Source organism: Protopterus annectens, chromosome 13.part0 (assembly GCF_019279795.1).
Source record: "Protopterus annectens isolate FY-2018-M chromosome 13.part0, PAN1.0, whole genome shotgun sequence".
Taxonomy (NCBI): Eukaryota; Metazoa; Chordata; order Ceratodontiformes; family Protopteridae; genus Protopterus; species Protopterus annectens.
Window position 1 is genome coordinate 1,325,290,788 of NC_056747.1, and position 22,567 is coordinate 1,325,313,354.

General features: G+C 41.3%; 1 protein-coding gene across 1 annotated transcript in view; it reads left to right on the forward strand.

Moving 5' to 3' along the window:
- The window catches only part of LOC122788280 (streptococcal hemagglutinin-like), a 755,305-nt gene that overhangs the window by 614,040 nt on the left and 118,698 nt on the right, over window positions 1–22,567 (forward strand). The window contains exon 6 of the mRNA XM_044055345.1: window positions 10,759–10,901. Coding sequence (XP_043911280.1) covers window positions 10,759–10,901 — 143 coding nt within the window. The remainder of the gene's footprint in view (window positions 1–10,758; window positions 10,902–22,567) is intronic.

The following is a 22,567-nucleotide window of genomic DNA, read 5'->3' on the forward strand; positions in this document are numbered from 1 at the left end:
CTATCAAAATATTCTCATCAACTCCTGGGTAATGATTAGCCTCAAGAACTAATTGCCAGTGTAACTCTGTATATTCAATAGTGGTTTCCCAAAATCCCCCCCCAGCATCAACTGGAATCTCTTCCACAATGAAAAATAAGAACTTAGCTTCCCCACAGTGCAAAGTGTGCTTAAACAATGCAGTCCTATCTTTCATGTTTTTCCACATATCTAGAATTAGAATTATGTTCTCTCACAAATAAATACACAGGGTACGGTGTTCTTTGTGTTTCACTGTTACAGTCATTACATTTGGGTTATCTGCTTGCAGTAGCCTTCAGTCGGCCTGATTAACAAAGTCTTGGGTCCTGCGTCGGTTGCTGTCCCTTCCTCCATGATGTCAGGTCGTCAGGGGTATAAAACATGCAGCCGATGCCATTACATCAGTCTTTCTTGCCGTGCGGTGCCTGAAGCAGAAGCAGTTTGCAAGTGCCGGTCGGCCGACTCCTGAAATTTTCGTTTTTGAATTTCAGAACCGAAGTCTTCAACTAAAGCTAAGTACTCCATTGGGGAGACTTTTTCTTGCTCCTTACCGATGTCAGTAAAAGTTAATAACTGCATTACTTGTGGAAAGCAAATACCTCATAAAGATTTTCACTCATACTGTATTCATTACCACGATGTACCTTGCTGTCGGTTTTGTGCTTTATTTAATCGGTGCACTATCCGTCGTTGGTATATTTTTGCCTCTAAATATTTCGGTTTTTGGTTTAATTATCCAGAAATGTCATCGGTTAACCATCCGACTACCGGAATTTTGAAAAAACACAAAGATAAAGACAGAGACAGGCCACCGAGGTCCAAAACTGCAGAGGCTTCTCCTAAGCCAGTCGCCAGTTCGCCGGTACTCAGTGAGGCACTTTCACAGCCCCTGTTACCCACTACTACTGATTCACAGGCCTCTACTGAGATCTATTCGGAGTCTGGTATGCCGAGAGATGCTTCAACTTTGGAACCCGCGGATGTCTCTACCTTGGATGGGTCCGGAGCCTCTGTGCAGGCACCGGCTTCTGAGGGTGTATTCAGGCCTATGGACTTGCATATTAAACCGATGCTTCCTGATTCATTTAGGCCTAAATCTCGAACCATGCCTAAAAAATGACGTCCAGGCCACATGCTCAGGCCTCTATGCCTAAAAAACAAATGGTAAGAATAGGGTTACCATATTTTGTTGTATGTAAAAGAGGATGAACATGTGTTTTTTTCATCCTCTTAGGGCTGAAGAGCAAGAAAAAAAAAAAAAGGTCTTGCCTTTAATGCATTTTTTGAATTGAAGACAAGTAGCTCCATGTTTGGGGATGTTTGATTGGCCCGTATGCCGGTATACGAGCCAATCAAAACCTTGCACAGCGGAGCCTCTTCTGTTCAGTGTGGTACATCAAGCAGTTCCGCATTGAACAGAGCTCCGCTTTTTGATTGGCTCGTATACCGGTATACGAGCCAATCAAAAACATGCACAGTGGACCCTCTTCTGTTCAGTGCGGAACATCAAGCAGTTCCGCATTGAACAGAGCTCTGCTTTTTGATTGGCTTGTATACCGGTATACGAGCCAATCAAAAACGCGCACAGCGGACCCTCTTCTGTTCAATGCAGAACATCAAGCAGTTCCGCATTGAACAGAGCTCTGGTTTTTGATTGGCTCGTATACCGGTATATGAGCCAATCAAAAAAAATAAATAAAGCAAAACGGAGGAAAGACTCTGAAACAGGGATGTCTGTTTTTTTTTAAATTCTGTGATTTGTCCGGGTTTTAAAACCTGGACAAATTGCAGAATTTTCAAAAATCGCCCGAACAGGAGCCCAAAAAAGAGGACGTATGGTAACCTTAGATAAGAATGGCTGAAGATCTTATAACTCCAATCAGGGTAGCCAACTTCCCCCTTCTAACAGACCTAGGACGGAAGTTGTTTATGAATCTTCTGACCAGGATTCTGATTTTTCTGATTCTTCTGATTCTTCTGATGATCTGGATTTGCCCTTATCTACTTATGAGGATTCTGACGCAGAGGACTCTATTCCCTCTGCTTCCCCTCCAGAAGATTTTTCTTTTAGTGAGACCTTACATACTCTAAGGGAGCATTTCCACTGAGAAAGCCAGGATTCTTCTAATTCAAAAAAGAGGCTTAGGGATTTCTTACTCCTGCCTCAGCATAGGCCTTTAGCTATTCCTCCTATACTAGACATTGTTGATGATGATTTTTCGGAATCTAGTTTGGCACCTGATTCTTTGCCTCCTGCTCCCAGAAAACCTGGCCGATATTACAAGGTTCCTGATTCACAGAAGCTCCTTTTTAAAAATCCTATTGTGGATACAGAGACTATTTTGCAGGGACGCAAGGGCGTTAAGGCTACTACTGCTAAAAATCCTACCCCTTCTAATAGAGACTCCAGGGTGCTAGATAGATGGGGTAAGAAGGTTTACACTTCCGCAACCTTGGCCATTAGGGCTTTAAACTGTCAGTTTCATATATTAAAGTATCAGCAACATGTTATTGGATTGCTTAAACAGAAAATGATGTTGATTCCTGACTGTGCGGAAAATAAAGAACTACAGGATTTAATGCATTCTGCTGAACAGGTTGGAAAACATACTTTGCATTGTGGATTTGATTCATTAGAGGCCTCTTGCAGGGCTGCTGTTACTGAGTCTGTGCTCAGAAGACATGCTTGGCTTAAGGAGCAATCTTTGCCTGATCATGTTAAAGCTAAATTGTTGGATGCTCCCCTAAATCAGGACCGCCTGTTTGGCAACAAGGCTGAGGAAGTTCTTAAAAAGATGGAATATAAATCTAAATCTATGCAAACTGTTAAAGATTTCTTACAAGTTCAGCCTCCTAGATTTAGTAGACACTGGCCCTCTAAGAATTGGTCCTTTTCAGCCCCTTCCAGGTCTTATCAAGCCAAACCCAGACAGCAGAAACCCCAGGTTTCAGTCCCAGGGGACACACAAGACTAAGCAGTGGGGGGTTTCTGCACCCAAATCAGGGAGTAGTAAGACTCCCCCTACGGAAAACTGTCTCAATGACTTGCTTTTAAAACTTTCCAAGCACTTCCCAACTGAATGCTCCTTTAGGCAGAAAGATTGGTCTGCAGGCCAAAAACTGGGAACTCATTACCAAGGACAAATGTTTTTTAAATATAGTGTCCCAAGGATACAAATTTCACTTCCACACATTACCAACACCAAGCGGGTGGCCAGATCTACCCCCAGTTCAGTGGGCAGAGGCCCAAATTCAAGTACACTCTCTCTCTCTCTCAAGCATGGGGGGCTATTCAGTTGGTACCAGAAGAGGAAAAGGGACAAGGTTTCTATTCGAGACTTTTTCTGGTATCCAGAAAAGGCAATACATGGCGTCCTATCCTGGACCTTTCGACTCTAAATACCTTTTTTGTGATTCCAAAATTCAAGATGCTGACTCTTCACCAGCTGCTTCCTATGCTAGGCAAAGATGCATCGCTGGCAACACTAGACTTAAAAGAAGCATACCTGGACATCTCTATCAGGGAGTCTTACAGAAGATACCTATGCTTCAAAGCAGGCTACATGCACTATCAGTTCTCTGCACTGCCCTTTGGCTTATCTACTGCGCTCAGGGTATTCACAAAGTGCCTAGCTCCAGTCATTGCATTCTGCAGGCAAAGAAATATTCAAATATATCCATACCTGGACGATTGTCTAATTCAGACAGAAAGCCAGGACATACTTTTGAAAAGTCTGGCCTTTGTTCAAAGGATACTGACTTGTCTGGGGTACACCATAAATGAAAAGAATTCACACATGGTACCCTGTCAATAAATTATATTCCTGGGAGCAAGCATGAATACAACTTCCCAGATGGCTTTCCTCAAGCCAGAGAAACTGACTCATTTGATAACCTACTTCAAACAAGTGGCCACAAAAACCCAGTTATCTGCAAGGCAAATACTGCAAGCCTTGAGGTTCATGGCCTACTGCATTCTTCAAATTCCATATGCAAGGCTGCATATGAGGAAACTATAATGGTATCTCAAAAGCCTATGGTGTCAACATTCACAGGATCTAGAAGCTATGATTCCTATCATACCTTACCTATGCCTAGAGTTCCTTTGGTGAACAGAGGTCTGCCACCAAAACAAGGGACTACTATTCACACTACCCCCTGCTGCCCAAACCTTAACAACAGATGCATCAGACTATGCATGGGGGGCTCACCTGGCAGGGAAGTGCATTCAGGGCAAATGGAACCTAAGTCAAATGCACCTACACATAAATCAAAAGGAAATGTTAGCTGTACAGAATGCTCTGACCGCCTTCAAGGACCACATTCTTCCAGGACAACTAATGGTAAAGACGGACAATACCACGGTTATGTGGTACATAAACAAGCACAGGGGTACACACTCTTACCCCCTCTGCAGACAAGCCATGGCATTGTGGAACACAGCCTTGGGCTACCAAGTGAATTTACAAGCTCACTTCCTGCCAGGAAAACTAAATACACTGGCAGATGGACTAAGCAGAAACCTCATGGACCCACATGAGTGGAAACTGGAACCAAGGATTTTCAACCTGTTGACAAGCAAATGGGGGAGCCCAGATATAGACCTGTTTGCCTTCCCCCAGAACCATCAATTGGACAAATTTTGCACAAGGATTCCCCACAAACTAGCTTGGAAAGTGGATGCTCTATCCTTCAGCTGGAAAACCTATCAGTCTATGCCTTCCCCCCTCTGCCTCTGCTCTCCCAAGGTACTACTAAAGATCAAACAGGACAAGCCAAGGATGATTTTAATTGCACCAGACTAGCCACGCCAACACTGGTACCCACTCCTGTGCAGTGTGTCACACTTGGCCCCATGGCACCTACCTCAGACTCCTTCCCTGTTGTCTCAGCAGGAGAACCAGATTCTGCACCCTCAGCTGCAAACCCTGAACCTGGCAGCCTGGCTAATTACCTAATCTCTCCTTTGCCCACCTCTCAGTAAATCAGTGATGGATATCATTTTAGAGGTTAGGAGGCCTAGTACTAGAAAATCTTATGCTGCAAAAAGGAAAATATTTTATACCTGGAACCAATCTCAAGGGATGACCACAGCAGTGCCCAATTTACCTCAGATTCTACAGTATTTGACTGAGATGCTTCATAAGGGCTTGTCCTTTTCCTCCATCAAAATTCATGCCTCAGCCATTTCAGCTCATTATAGCACAGAGCCTCCCCTTTTCTCTCACTCACTGCTCAAACAGTTACTCAGAGGGGCCAAAAATTTAAGGCCACCAAGGACAGCTCCAACTAAAGCCTGGGACATTAACTTGTCTTGGAAAAACTCACTCTTCCTCCTTTCGAGCCAGCTGCTACTGCAGATTTAAAATTCCTTTCCTGGAAAATAGCTTTCCTTTTAGCAATCATTTCTGCAAGAAGGGTATCTGAGTTACAGGCCCTTATGGCAGTGGAGCCTTTCATCATCTTTCATGCAGACAGGGTGTTCCTCAGAACCAATCCCTCCTTCATGCCCAAGGTGGTATCCAGTCTGGCTCTTAATCAGTCCATTCATTTGCCTACCTTCTTTCCTAACCCACAGAACAAAGGGGAACGGATACTGCACTCCTTAGATGTGCACAGACAACTTAAATTCTACTTGGACAGGACTAAACCTCAAAGGAAATCTGAACAACTGCTGGTGGCATTTGCTGCAGGGACAGAGAGGAAAGCTATTTCAAAGCAAACCATTTCAAAATGGATAGGCCACTGCATTCATTTCTGCTATAAGCACCATGGAAAACCTATCCCACAGGGCATCAGACCCCATTCAACCAGGGCTGCATCTACCTCTACAGCTTTTCTCAGGGGCGTCCCTACAAGGGACACCCTAGAAGCTGCTACCTGGAGTTCTGTACATACTTTCACCAGGCATTATCATTTTCCAATTTTCTCTAAATCCAGAGCTTGTTTTGCCACTGCAGTCTTGCAGGGCCTTATAGCTGGTCCTAATTCTATTTAAATTCCTCCTCCCAATGTTAGCTTTGGGAATCTACCCAAATGTAATGACTGCAACAGTGAAACATGAAGAACATAATACAGTTGTATACACTTACCATAAATGTAGATGTTCAAGTGTATTCACTGTTGCAGTCCTGGTTACCCTCCCCCAGCCCCCTTTCTTCTTTGGCTGTACCTCTACTCTCACTTACTATGCTCAAAAAGCTTTTTGGTGTATTTGCTTTTTTGTTGGAGGTATATCCTTGTATTATAGATTTAACTGCGTCCCATTAGGGGGGCACCTGACATCTGGAGCAAGAAAAACTGATGTAATGGCGTCGGCTGCATGTTTTATATCCCTGATGACCTGATGTCATGGAAGAAGGGACAGCAACCGCCGCAGGACCCAAGACTTTGTTAATCAGGCTGACTGAGGGCTACTGCAAGCAGATATCCCAAATGTAATGACTGCAACAGTGAATACACTCAAACATCTACATTTATGGTAAGTGTACACAACTGTACTTTCCTTGTATTCCACAGCTGTTACTGTCTAGGATTCCCTTAAGTCTCTATTCTTGGTTGCAAAATCCCCCTCCATTGGAGGCAGTTGTCTGTAATGCTGTGAATTTTCAACCCTTCTTATAACTTAATCTTTTCAGCAGAAGCTTAGCTGGATGAACCAGTGCCCTGTGTCAGTACCATCACGTAGCACCCCACCAACTCAAGTCTTCAGGTGAAGACCCGAGTTGGAAAAAAAAAGCACTTTACTTTTATTAAGCCAATTGCTATATGATCAGCTTATTACAGATCCACACCCCCCCTCAGTTCTTCCCCTGAAGAGCATTTCTTCCAACCATTCAGGTCCCATTTCTGTACCCTGCCTCGACCCTCCTCTGAACCATTCAAACCTGAAAGCTGTAGTGCTGTGTGTGGGGTCTAAACTGTACAACTGCTTGCTAAATTATAGCAAGGAGTTTGCTACAGCAACTGCTTGCTACATTATAGCAACTTTGTAAAATTAAAACCCGAACACTGTAGCACTCAGTGCAGTACATGCTGGGTATGAACTGCAGCATATGCCCTGACTGCACGGAACACTACAGAGCTGTTTTAGTTTAAAAAAGTAGTTATAACTGAAGCAAACTACTTGCTGCAGTTTATATCCTCCCTGCACAGTGTGCTACAGTGCTCAGGTCTTAATTTAAAAGAAAAGAGATATTTTTATCCTTTAAATGTAGCAAACTGGGTGCTACAGTTTAGATCACACAAGAAGCACTACAGTGCTCAGCTTTGACTGCAAATGCAATACTTACTTTTAAAAGCCATTATTGCATTAAAGAAAGATTGGGATCGGCTGATCACACCCCCAACACTTTGCATCCGGGGCAGTTGTCTCTCCTGCCCCACCCTAGTTATACAACTGATTTTCAGGCATTCCGCATTACCTCTCCTGCTACATGCTTTTACCTGCCATATTACACTGAGTGTATGTGATTGTTGCTGTAATATATAGAATGCATAGCCCGTAAATGGTGTGTGCCATGGCACAGAATACATTTACCCTGAATTTCCATTGTAAATTTATGTGCTTGTCGACATACTCAGAGGTAGATAATGTCCTCTAAGAAGCCTAAATACATTTAGAAGGAAATTAAATGCGTTGGCTGTATTATTAGAGTGAGCTGAGGCAATGCAGACAGAGCATCTTTTAGTGTTAGACTGCTCAGTTAGATTTTTAAAGACTTCATAGTCTCATCCATAGTAGAGATTACTAAAACCTTCTCTCTCTTTAATGCCATTTACCATCCCTCATAAGGTAGCCAGCAGCCACAAATTTGTCCTCTGACTAAATACTTAGCTACTTGCTACTTTCCATTTCACTGCCAAGTCCCAGCTACAGAATCTAAAACTCTGATCCACTAAGCATACATCAGTCTACCTTACATTTCCTAGGAAAACATCAGATAAAATTGCTAATTTAACATTCATCAACAACTGATGTCTTAACTCTGGAATATCACCACAAGCTTTTAGGCATGCTATTATTTTCCCTTTACCCAACGTCTCATTACCCAAAACATTCAAGAACTTCAGACCCATATCCACACTTGCTAATTAAATATTTGAGAAAAAAAAATACAGATACTCGAGCATATCAACAGCTACAAACTCATCTCAGACAGGCAACTCAGGTTTAGAAATGTCTTTACCACTAGTACAGCTTTACTAACCTCCCCAGACACAATTTACTGCAATATCAGAGGACCTCTTTACAGCTGGTATGTTTGTTGACATGGCTAGGCCTGTCAAGACTGTTAACAGTGATGCACTCCTTAACAGGCTTCACAAACTTAACCTTGGTTACATGTCATTCAGGGGTCTCAAAGCTACCTTAGCAAGGGGATGTTCCAAGTATTTCAGCTGTCTGAGATGTTCCAAGTATTTCAGCTGTCTGACACTGTTATCTTCCAAGGCTCTGTTTTAGGACTGCTACTGTTCTAATTTCATTAATAACATACTCACTGACCTCCCTAAGTTTGACCTTATTCTTTATGTTAATGATATACTTTTATGTTATGCAAGTAAATGCGCCACTATCCTTCATCCTCGACTTTTGTCATCATTTCAAAGACTATGGCAGTGAGGTGATCAAAATAAACTTCTAATTAACCATAAAGAGACCAGAATTATGCTTTCCTCCAGTACAAAAGAAGTCCCACACCAGCCTGACACTACCATCACAGATACCCAGGGAAGTTCTGTTCCCTATGTAACTGAATACAAATAACTGGGAATAGCCCTAGGTGTATTGCCCAGCATCAGCATTCATACTGACAACATTATTAATAAAGTTCTCCCTCAGCTGGAGCTCTGCTACAGAATCTTTCATCTTCTATTCTCCTATTATCTGTAAAGCCATAGCCAAGAACATTCTTTTACCAAAACTAGAATTTGGACTACCATGACTATCCTTCAGTTCTGGCTGTAATACAAAATAATTGCAAATAACAAAAACATAATTTGTAGATTTGGCCTTGACTCCAGAAAACATCACTGCTACGGTACTCCAGGGTCTTAACTGCCTTCCAGTGACAGAGTCACATAACTATTTTATACTTTGCAACATCCAAAACAAAAAGTAGGCTACTGCCCTCCCAAAACTACCAATCAAAGAGGCATATTCACTGAGAAGTACTCATAATAATGCCATATTACTTGGTTGTATCCCTTTCAAAACTGCAGAAGGAGAATATGCCTTTTCCAGACTTGGTCCTACTCTGTGGAGTAAGATCCCTCCTGAAATTAAGGCATAAAATTCTCTGCTTGGCTTTAAAGGAGAACTTCGCCCTTTCCTACAGTTTAACTCAATCTGTAGGTTTCTCTTCTCCATTTAATCACTTTCAGAACACCTCTTTAGTGAAACTGACTGCAAATGCTTTAGGGACAGTAGCTAGCAATCAAGTATTCTTTATCATAGCTCTGCCCTCCCTCCTGAGTATATCCATGCTACACTGTTAGTCGTTCAGTTTTAAATGTATGTAAATGTGGCTGTTTATAAATGTTTGTCTTATCAACAATTTGATTTCATTATGTTCATTGCTAATTAATATATAGAAATTTTTGTGTGTCCTATGAATCTATCATTTTTGCTTGTACTGTATACTTCTCAAGTATGTAACTTTGGCTGTGTGCTCTGGTTGTGGTTGAAGATTATCCTCAGACCAGTCAACCTACCTGGTTAACAATTACAAAATAAATAAATGTAGGGAGAGTTGGTGTCAGAAGCCTAGTTGGCTCAACCAAAACCACATACTAGTACCCCCACCCCTTCAGCTCTTCAAGGGAAGAGCCAAAAAAAAAAAAAGACTTCTGGAAACTTAGTAGGATGCACCCAATCTGCACATTCTTTAAGTGAAGAGCAAAAAGTCTGTTTCTTCTACTGGCACACCAACCAGGTAGCTAGCTGCATGAGATGCACTCCATCCCTCCTGCCCAGCCATTCAGGTCCTGTTTCTGTGCCATCCTCCCAACACTCCTTCTTCCTACTTTAGTAAGAAAAATATAATTTCATCTTTCAAACAGTAGATAATTTATACCCTGCCTACATGGAGCAGTATAGCACTTCAATTTTTCTTTAAAAAAAATATTTTTTCTTTAAATCTAGCAAACTACTTGTTATGATGTAGCAAGCAGTTGCTACAGTTTAGACAACACACTGAGCTCCACAGTGCACATGTTTGAACACAAAAGCTGGAATTGCACTAAAGAGTGATCGAGATGATGGATGGCAGATTGCAACCTCCTAACACTTTGTTCCTGGGGCCGTTGCCCCTTTCGCCCTTTCATAGTTACGCTACTGGTTGGTATGTTTATATGACTGTGCTTCCCTCCCAGTCTTCTATGTGAGCTTGAATCGTATTGAGCAGTATATGCAGTGTTTCTGTTACTGGGTTACGCTGCATAACCCAAGTATATGGTCTTCAGGGGAGTTTATTCCCTGGTCTCTACCAGGAGATGCTTGCCAGGCAGAGTATCCCTTTTTGCGTACTTTCCTGTGAGATGAATGAATCACCCTTAATCATTCCATTCTAATTTGGCAAGCCACTGGCTGATTCCAGTCTCAAAAGTTAAACTTCAGCTGTTGCCAATGCACTCCGGTTCTTAAAACCTTACAAAGAAACTAAAAAAAGATATATCTGTAGAGTGTTATCAAGGAGAATTTTAAACTATAATGAAGTAATTTTTTTATTTTAACAGGAACGGCAGTGTGTTGGCTACTGTGGAGAACTTTTTCGATTTATCTTCTGGTGTAAATGAGGAAGAAGTTAAAGAGAAAGTTACAAGCTATATAACAAACTGCACAACATGTGGGAATCTGTCCAAAGACTTTGACTACAAAGGTAGGTATGATTTGAAAGTCTTGCCAGTGGATAGATGAGACCGATGTTCTCAAAATCTCTTAAGAGACTGTAACACTTTTTAAAGACTTATCATCTCTGTCCTGAACACATTTTGTTTGGGTTTGAAACCGCTGTTATCGTAAAGCTATATCCTATACGTGGGACAATAAAAAACAGTGTCCTTATAAAGGTAGTGAACACTCCATATAAAATAACACTAAAATGAATACTTAAATAAAGATATTTGAAAAATAAAATAAAATTAGTCCTGTAAACAATGTGGTAGTTTTCTAAGTTCCAGTGCAGTTTTAAGTGAACAGTAGTAATTTAGTACAGTCTTTCTGCAGCTTTAATTGCAACACTATTTTTTACTGTCCCACACTGGCCAGCACTAACTTGATGTACTTTTCCTGGTTTAACTTGCTCATTAAATGTACATATAAGGTTGTATTCTTGTTTTAATTTTAGTTGACCGTTTTTAATATGTATGCATATTGGTTAGTTTTAGTAAGTTTTTTTTTTTATAGATGTATATTTCTAGAGTTCTTATACATAGACCTGAAGAAGTCTAGAGGGATGAAAGTGATCTTTGACAATAATTTATGGAACTAGATTATGTTTTAGACATTGTATTTTTTCTGGATGCCAAAATATATTTTTATGATTGCCAAATGGTCTAATGTTTAATTATTTCCAACCATGTATTATAATTTGTTTGATAAATTCACAGACTTTGTTTAATAAGAAGAACCACATCATTATTAGTTTTATTAATTTTATTTAAAGTGCATATGGTTTACAGTTCACTGTACCTATCCAGGCATGTCCAAAGGGCAGTTTCAGGTGTACTCTCCAGTCCAACTGGTGAATCCGGGCATTTTGAGGCAATGTTACAACTGCCTCATGTACACAGACAACCCCCTTCTCCTACCACCAAACACTAATACATGCAAGAGATGCAGTTATACAGCTAAGCTCTCTCAACCCAAGACTGAATCAGACAGTCAAGAGGAGAAGGGAAATACTTGCATCACACCACCAGTCTTGCGTAGACCCATTAAACCAGCACTGGCAAAAAACATACTCGGAGGCTCTAAATACAAATCTGCAAAACCAACAAGAGACCTCCAAAGCAAACATCCAAGCAACCTTCACCCCCCCCCCAACACAAACCATGAAACACATACTTCACAAAACCAGTGTGCCATGCAATCACAGCTCTTAAGGCAAAATAACATACCCAACATACTAGTAATAGGTGACTCTATAGTCAGGCACACTGACGTCCTACTCACTAGGCTGAATAAGGAGAAGGTTACTGTTAGCTGTCTGTCAGGGTGGCAGGATAAGCACTCGGGTCACTCCAGAACAAGTACAAATATGACTCTGTCATTGTCCATGTTGGTGTGAATGACCTGAGCCATACCTCCCTGGACTACATGAAGAGAGACATGGAAGAGCTCTCTGATCATCTAGCCCAGGCCAGTATGACCCTGACCCTGAGTAGCATCCTGCCCTCACTAAGAATGATACCACGGTATAAAGAAAATATTCTCAATGTCAATAATTGGCTAAGTTTCTGGTGTCATTCAAAGGGGATCCAGTGTCTGTCTGCCTGGGATGACATGCTCGACAAGCCACGCTGCTTCACTAGAGACGGCTTGCACCTGTCAACCCTTAGGCTTTCGAATACTGGCCAAGGCTCTTGCCACCCCCATAGTGCATTTTTTAGGCAAGTCTCAAAAGACAAGCCCACCACCATAAATAGCACAAGTAACAAAAAACTGAGGGTAATGCTACTCAGTGTCAGAAGTCTAAACCTCAAAATGCACACACTCGAGGCAGTCCTCAGTATGGAGAAAATCAATATATGTGCAGTAACAGAAACCTGGTTTAAGGCTCCAGAGAGCACCCCAGCACTACCAGGCTACAACTCGTACCATACATTTTGGCCACAGAACCCAAACCGAAGTACAAAAGATGGGGGCATATCCATATTCATCAAGGATACCCACACCTACAGGTTAGTGGCACAGCACGATGCTTCAGAGATCATCCATGTGAAACTAACAATGGGCAAAACTGCAATTCAAATTGTAGCTTGCTACAGATCACCCACCATGTCCCAAGACCCCCATTCCGTGTTTCTGGAAACACTGGGAAACATAAAGGTCATACAAAGCACCCTAATATTGGGTGATTTCAACTACCCAAGCATTAACTGGGAGAACTACTCAAGTACTAACTCCCTTGCTCAACATTTCGTGAATTTATAAACTCAAATGCCCTGATTCAACTGGTCAACACTCCCACCAGAGGTGACAATATATTGGACCTGGTCATCACCAACATGGGTGACTGGTGTTCCACACCAGAGGTCAACCCCTTGGTTAGATCGGACCATAAACAAATCACTTTGGATATCCATATTCCGCCCCCACCCCCGGTCAAGAAAACCACCATGAAAAACTTTTCAAAAACAAACTTCACGTTACTTAAGACAGAGGTAGAACGTTTCAAAGCCCCCATGCTGATAGATAACACTGTCCAAGCTGCAAAATCCATTCTGGCTGGTCAGGGTTGATTTTTTTCCAGCAAGACTATTTTTAGTTAACTACATTTTTTTTAGCTAATTTTGCTAATCTCCGAACTTCACTATTGTAGGTTTAGAGTGATTCTACTAACCACGTATGAGCTGGCTCAGAGTGTCTAACCTATCAGATTGTAAGGTGTGATGTCAAGTTGTTGTGCCCAATCACAATAAAGGTTTTTTCCCCCACACTTGATTGGCTCCCACTGACAACACCCCCCAGGTACTCTTATAAAAGGAAATCCTCAGGATCACTCTTTCCATTAAGGAACTATGCTTCGATGGTGATTGTACTTCTGGTACTTTTTACTTCAATAAAGTACAACCTTCTTGAATCTGAACTTTGACTACGTTAATTTTTTGCCACCATGGCGAGCAGAGCTCCTTAGCCGAGCCACATTTACATTGTTTTGCCTTTTTTTTCTGTGTGTTTTATCTTTGATTTCTAGCTGCCACACTAGCGGTTCCTCTCACCAGGTGACCTGACCAGCCGGAACTACGACCTGTATATGAAGCCTTTCTAAAGGCTTTTACTCAGCCTTCAACCACAAGTGCTCGGGTATGCACAGCCTTTCTCAAGGCTTTACCGGTAGCCCAGCTTCTTCACCGACATCCCACCGTACCTTTATTAAGGTAGCCCACCTGGTCATCCATTTGTTCTTGGCTTTCCTAGGGTATTTTATTCATGGACATTTTTCCTCCTCTGCATAGGAGCTTGAATACCCAGGTCCCACAGACAATCATTTTCCTGCTTTACATCTTAGATTAATCTCAAACATGTGAGCCAAAACTCCTCATGTATTTACATGAATAGATCTGTTCCAGGACTAATAGCATACGTTACTACTCCTCTGTCACTTTTGTAAATCAAAAGTGGTGTAATAAAAATTCCAGTAACTCACCAGACAAACCATTAGTATTGTATAAATTTGCCCAATGTGCAAGCTAAAGTCTTGAGTATCCAGGTATTGAATGTATATAAAATGCTGTTGTAGTAGGGAAACTGTGTTGAACTGAAGTAGTAGGTTAAAAAATACCAAGTATAAATGAGAAGTAATATCGATCACACAGCTAGATTTATTAGTGTGCTCCAAACTCTTGCTGTCCCTCATTTTATGTTTTCCTGTTTTATAATTACTTAGAAACCATCAGGTCTTGTTTGTTAAGCATTTTAGAAACATGTAAATAAACACCAAGCTGTCTTACTAAACATGTTTTTCTCTGTTAGTAAACAGCATCAGACTTGGATGATCACTTTTCTATATCTCTCGCTTCCTTGTATTAAAAAAAAGTGAGATAATCAAAACAACAACAGACTGTATGATCTGATGAAGTCTGTTTCTGGACAAAAGGGCTAGCCATTTTCAGTAAAATCCTTTATTAGGAAATTGCTAAGCCTGTTTTTTCTCTCTTTAAATAAGGAGTTCTTCTAGAAGTAAGATCTTTGTTTCATATGGTCTGGCAGGATCTTGCAGCTGTTGCCTCAGTCCATTTCTGTTCCATGTAGAAAATGGCAAATGGAGCTGAGGAGGAGGATTTGGAAGCAGCTTTAGGAGTAGTTAAGTATTTAAATAAATGTCTGTTCCTTTACTCCAAAAGAAAGACCTTCTCAAGTCCATCATTTCAGGTATCCAAGTAATTAAGTCTCAGTGTTTTCTTCTTCTCTTTTGTGTAGTAAAACACCTAGGATAAGCTCCACAAAAGTAGTGTTTCAGACACAAGACTGTATTTAGCACTTTGGCCTGACTAACCCTTGTTGTTTTTTTTTACTGCCTTTTTGTGTAGACTTCATCTGCTGTACATTACACCCTAATGAAGTCTAATTCAGACTGTACTAAGGTGGCTGATGTTAGTTCCAGGAATCTTAACAAAAACTGTTTCAACTTGAGGCCCATTATATCTATCTGGGCACAGAGAAGTGGTTTTCACATTATATCTGTCTGGGCACAGAGACGTGGTTTCACATGATATCTGTCTGGGCACAGAGACATGGTTTAAAGATAATGGAAACAACTCCATCTATTGCCTTTTGTGTCTTCTGATCTGTTAGCAGTTGTGGGAGGCATATTGGTTGGGAGGGTAGCCTAATGGTTAAGGTGTTTGCCTTGCAAGCACAAAGGTGCAGGGTTTGAGTCTCACAAAGGTTAATTGGCTAGGCTTAAAATGGCTCGCAAGGACAGTTAGCTTAGTACTAATCTATGAACCTATATCTGTGTGTGTCAAGAAGACCATCACCTCATGTCTGATTTCTCAGGACCCTAAATTGGAACTCCTAGATGCTCAAATCACCCTTAAACAAGGTTAATTACTGTGTAATATTTAGTTGTAGAACATCTTTTTGTCTCCAAGTGACCATGATGGGGTATCTGAATACCTTAGCTGAAATCTATTAAATCCAACACCTTTATTTTGGAGGACCTCATCTGTCTTGCACTAAGAATGTTGGCCTACATTGTCATTGGTTGGCATGTCCAATGCTTCTTTGACATTATGAATTCTTCTTGGCTTGTAAAGTTAAATATCCAACTGGGGCTAAATTGATCTTGATCGTGTTCTCACAAATACAGGATGACTCTCGTATCATCTTTTGTCATTAAATCTGACCATAGGTTAGTGACTTTTCCATTTGAAATCTGTGGCACTTGCCCTCCAAATACCTCAAATTTAGGGACTTCTCGGAAGCAAAACATCAACTTCATGATGACCTTAATAAATTCCACTGTATTCATCTCATGACTGATCCCATTGCTAAAGTTACTGCCTGTGCCTCTGACTTGTACTGCTACTTTAATAGTTGTGCTGATGAGGCAGTCCATATCTGCACCATACATAGTAGGAATTCAAAAAAAAATTCCCTGTGGTGGAATACCTGCGTAACTAAATCACATAACGAGAGAAAGACTTTATTTAATACTTGTAAGAGTTCCCTTTCTATAGACCTTCAGAGCACACTACATCAAACTAGTATAAAGTTTAAGGTACTATCAGAAAGCTCAAAGCTGAATATGAACTTAAAAAGCCACTTAAAAGAAAATAAATATTTTTTAAAAGCAAAACAAACCACCCAACGGACAAACGGACCACTGTAAAAAACAAACGAGTATCCCAGCAATAAATAAGACCACAGTGGAACGAAGCAGTGTCCTCACTCATAAACAAATGACTCTGGGATATAAAAAAACGAACAAGCAACTTTTAATAAGGTTAGCGCTTTCACCACTACTCAAGTGGCTTCTTCAGACCATACAAACAAACAATAAAATGCATTTCATATATACTCACTACTTCTAAATGTATCCACAGTTGCTTGTAATCATTACTTGCAGGTACAGAGTAAAACCTTTTCATAAAATGTAGTCCTGTATCTACGTGACTACGGTAGAATTTAAAGCAACAGGCTACTCTTTAAAATTCAGCAGTTGTATATATGTCTGCTGTCTTCCAATTTCATATGTAGTGTGACTCTAAACACATTTTTAAAAATAAAACATGCTACCACCTTGGAGCAACAAGTTTAGCAACCATATTGTTGCCCTCTTAACTGATACGCTTGCTCTACATTTAAAATCAAAACTTTGCATCATATACTGCACCAAAACTGTTCATAAGGATCATTTGCATATATCCCATGTGCCTCTGATACAAGAGGTTTGGGAGGTCACTCTGTGGAAGTTCTAGTTTTGCTGGCATTTTCGTTTTGTTTTTACTGATTGGTTTTTCAGTGACCTTCTCACTCATTGTTTTAATTTGTTGTTTGGGATATTTTTGCAGTGACCCTAATAATAATGGACATCAGTTGAGTATAACAGCCCTGTGTTTCTAATGCTTAGTCAAACACTCTGCTTGTCCTGTGCTGATGAGGTCATAAGGCTGAAATATTCATATCCAGAGCTAGTGGGGTTTAGTTTTATTGGCCTGAAATTGTCCATTAAAGCAGCAAAGCAAGTTATTGGTATTCAGAATTGCAAATTAAATGAAACACTTGATGTTTACAAGTATCATTTGTATATGTCCCATGTGCCCCTGGTACAAGGGGTTTGGAAGGTCACTCAGTGGAAGTTCTAGTTGAAATCATGCAGGAAAGGATGACAGAGTGTCTTTTTGTGTTAGTTGGGATATAAATGAAATTTGGGTACAATAGCTGTGAAGCACTGGTTTTCATCATGTATGTTAAAAGATGCTAGAGTAATTATGGAAGAAACTGCGTTTTTTTTTTTTTTTTTTCAAAAACAGTATTAGTATTTTATCTGCTCTTTTTTTTGTAGTCCATCGGTTCTTAGCAGATTATAACCTGGTACACATATTAGGTCATCTGAGGTGGCAGTTTTTTTCATTGGTGGTCAGGATGTCTGGTTTATAGTAATCAATCAGCATATGTAGCTCTGCCTTGTTACTGATACTTTCTAGCATTAAGGTGACATTTTAAGTGTGTCTGGAAGTAGATTGCTTTCATTGTAGAAAGCTTGTCTGGGGATAGCATGAATGTTGTCACAGAGTAATAAGTTAGAGTAATGTGTACTGTATATGCTTTATGATGTAATTTTGTAGGAGGCTCTTGTGTTATGTCTGAAAGAAGAGTTGAGGTGGAAAAGGATTTTGGAGTGTTTAGCACTGGTGGGAGTTTAATAGTATTTATCCAAGATCTGGTGCTAAGACTAGTGGTAGATTTGGGATGAATGTTGCTATGATAAGAAGTTGAATGAATCAATGAGTACAGTTAGTGCAAAAAAAAAAATATATATGTATATGTGATTTGTATAAAGAACATGGTTAGAAAAGGGAGGAAGAGAAAATGTGATTATGAAAGTGGGCAGATGGATAATATTGATATCCTTTCATATCATCATTGCAGTATTCTTTACCTAAGGGATCTCCTGCCAAGGGTAGCCCAACGTCCAGCCAGTATACCAAAGCCCTTGGTTCTTATAGGTGCTGTACATTAGACATTCTCCCCATGCAAAGAGTAGGGGAAAAATATGTACAAATGCACACACTCAGAACTTCTTTGCTGCCATTCTGAGTGCCATTATCATATGTTGGTCTGAATGCCCTTCTGATGCACTCATTACCAAGCTGTTTTTAAGATAAGTGCCCTATTGGGGTTTATTTTCTTCTCTTTTTTTATTTGGTAATGTATTCAAATCATCCAGAATGGGAAAATGTCAGTGTGGGAGGCAGATTCCCCATAAAGATCATCATGGACAGTGCCTTTTTGCTTGGGTGCTTTCCATGATCATATGCAGTGCTCTATCTGCCAGGAGTTTATGCCTAAGGCCATACATAGTCGTCTCTCATCTTTGTCCATATATCTTGAGAACCAAAGAGTAAGCTGATGGCTCAGGGTGCTATGGAGAAATCTTTCCATCCTGAAGGCCAACTGACTGCCAAGAAGAAAGCCAAAAATGTTAGGCCCGATCTGACTGCTCTCCAGCCTTCCCCAGATATTTCTGTAGAGGCTAGTGAAAGCCCTGAAGATCATCCAGTGCCTCTTTTCAGATTCCTCTGCCATGACCCCGTCAGATGCTGTTAGTGATCTGAATTCTAGCATGTCCTACAAGTCTTTTCCAATGTCTACACCTGACATTGAAGGGAAACTTCAGCTGATGATACGAGGGACCAAGGGATGATTTCTCAGGTTATAGTGAGCGAGGAAATTCCTACAGCCATTATTGGGTCACATCAGGTATCTGACGCAATGAAGGTTTTTCAGGTGGGCAACCCAGAGAAAAAGAAACAGAAAACTAAGCTTATTTCCCCTGTTGTAAAGGCTCCCCAGCATAAATGCCAGGATTTCACTCCGGGTTTGTTTCATGCTTTGATGGCCTTGAAGCCTCCTCAAGGGTCTCTGTCTCTGCTCCCTCCAGTCTTCCACTCCTGCTGGAAGAGTTGTCCTTTGGGGGTACTATTGCCTGCATGATGGACTAGTTTTAGTGGGATGTTCCCAGATTTCTGATATTCAAAAAAGGCACTATCAGCTCCTCCAGATGCAGTATTCTAAACCATCATCTGTCCCACCTCTTATGGCTGCCTTTTGGATAATTTTATGCAGCTTCTGTAGCTCCTGACTCAGCCTCCTGCACCAAAAAAGCCTGATGGGTTCTGCAAGGTGTCTGAGGACTGCAGATTTCTTTGTTACCTTCTACTGATCCTTCAGTTTTATCAGTTTCTTTTTAAAAACCCTCTAAGGTGTTTCCATCTACTAAGCGACTTCCTTCTAATAAGGATAGGGCTAAGGAAAGGTTGGGCAAAAAGTTTTAAACTGCTGCCACTTCATCCTTTAGGGCCATTAACTACCACACTCATATGGCCAGGTTTGTTTTGACCCTTCTTTCCCCTGGTTTTTAACGAAATTTCTGACCTCCCTGTTTCTGAGGGGGAAGGTTTCTGTCCTTTCCCTGTTGGGCTTCACTCCTTAAGGTGCCCGCCACTCAATAAAATGCAGCTATGATGTGGCTGATGCCTGTTTCAAGGCTTTTGTGTTTGGTTCAGTGATGCGGTGGTGTTCTTGGCTATAAGGCCAAACTTTTGGAAGCTCCTCTAGATAAGTCCTTTTGGGGCTGCTGCTGCTGACTTATTTAAGGCCCTTCAGGATAACCATAAGGCAGTACAGTTGTGTAAAATCTTATCATAATAGCGGATGTCCTTGTCTTCATTGCTGCAGTATTCTTAACAGATGGGATTTCCTGCCACGGAAGCCCAAATATCTGGCCAGTCTACCAAAGAGGGGAAGGAGGAAGGGAGGGAGTGAATACTGCCGCAGTGAAGGCAAGGACACCTACCATTATGGTAACATTTTACACAACCGTACTATGTCCTTATATTCACTGCTGCAGTATTCTTAACAGATGGGAGAGTGCCAAAGCTCAAGAAGAAACTTGGGAGGGGGAAAGCACAGAAGAGTCCCCTAAAATGCCATGAAGAACAGCAGTAACAAGAGCAGACCTAGCTCTAGAAATACCATCCAGCTTGTATTGCTTGGTAAAGGTATGCACAGAAGTCCAGGTAGCTGCCTCAAGAACAGAATTAGTATCTAAGCCCTTGAAAAAATGTACCAGAAGAAGCCGCAGCTCTATTGTAGAATGAACCTTAACTGAAGAAGGAAGGCTGTTGCAATGAAAAGTGTAACAAAAGGAAATAGCCTTAGAAATCCAGGAAGAAATAGTTTGCTTTGATACAGCAAGTCCCAAAGAGCCAAATGTCACCCCCATCTCATGTCTGAAGCATCTGTGAACAATTCCTTAGAGGAAAGAGGGGGATGAAAAGGGATCCCAGGATTCAGAAATGGCTGTTGAATCCAGCATGTGAAGTTCATGTCTGAGACAAGGAAGAAGAGAAACTACAAAGTCTAGAGGATGTGCATGTTAGAGCCACATTAACTTCAGAAACCAATGAAACTTTCTCATGCGAAGTTTGGCCAGAGGGAGCATCAGAATGGTGGACGCCATGAAACCCAGAGCTCTCAGAAACTCCCTGGTGGTAATGGAAGCCAGAGAAAAAAGAGTTTGAAAGAAATAAATAAGAGTTAAGGCCTTTGGAGGGGCAGGGATGCAGGCATTGGCACCATCTGAATCCTGCAACCCAGAAAAATATGATTCTGAGAAGTCAGAGAAGACTTTTTGAAATTTATAGTGAACCCCAGGCTCTGAAGAAACGCCTGAATCAACAGGTCATCTAAGTAAGGAAAAATTTGGATCCCTCAAAGGCTGCAAAAAGCAATCACAGGAGCAAGACATTTGGTGAACACTCATTGGGCTCTAGAAATGCCAAAGGGCAAAGCACAGAGCTAAAAATTCCAGGAAGCAATAGAAATGCCAAAGGGAAAAGCACAGAACTAAAAATGCCAGGAAGCAACAGAGAAATGTAAAAACCTCTTGAAAAGAGGATGGATCAGAATATAGAGATGTTTTTCGTGTTTCATGGCATCATGAAAGAAGCGACAGCATCCAATGCAGAAATACCAAGACGCTGGTATTCAGGTCAACTGAGGGCTACCTGCAGGCAGATAACCCAAATGTGATGACTGCAAACGAGAATACACTCTAACATCTACATTTATGGTAAGTGCACACAACTGTACTGTAAGCATCCCTTAGATCCAGAGGCACCATATAGGCTTGAGGGACCAAGAGAGGAATTAGAATCTGAAGGGACAACATACAAAAGGAAAGCACTTTTAGAAAAGTGTTTAGATGGAGAGTGGTCTAGAATAGGTTTCCAAATGCCCTCTTTTCTGGGAACTAGAAACTGTCTGTAGTCAAACCCTTTCCCATTTGGGACACAGGCACCTCTTGAGTAGTATCCTGAGTCAAGAGATTTTGAAGAACCTCTGGGGGGAAAAAGAGAAGTTGTTCCTGAGGAGACCAAGGAATGCCCATAAAAGGAGGACAGACTTTCCACACCTTGAAGTACCCCTGACAAATAATTGACAGAACCCATGAATCCTGAGTGAGCTGAAACCAAACAGGAAGAGAAAGGCAAAGAGAAAGAGGAATGTGGCTAGGAAGAGGAGTGTCATTCAGCACCTGGTTTGTCTGGAAAGAAAAGCTTGAGGGTCCCTGAAAACTGAGAAGCCTTAGCAGGAGACCCTGTTTGCCACTCTTACCTTTAGGAAAGAACAGAAGTTTAACCCTTTGAGTCTGGAAAATCAGAAATAAATTAACAGGCCCGAGAAAGAAGAGCCAACACATAGCTAGACATATGGGTCTGATAATAGCCCTAAAAGGTAGGGTAACAGAAATGTAAACCTTCTTATCCAACCTTTCCATAGTTCCGCTGTCCCTGTCAGAAGGCAATAACTTGGGTGAAAGAAGCAATTGAAATGGCTTATCAGAGGTCACAGGTACTACAGAGGGATCAGCAGCAGGACATTTATATAGGAAGGACAATCCCCAGGTACCCTGTAAAACCTGTCAGGCTTCTTGGGAGCAGGGGGCAGAGAACCAGGTGCATGAGAGGCACTGGAAAAAGCATCCAGCAAAGCAGCCAAAAGAGGAGGAATAGACGCAGGTTTAGGGGAGTCCAACTGCTTCAAATCATAGTACCTCTTATATGGATATCAAACACCTGAGCACAATCC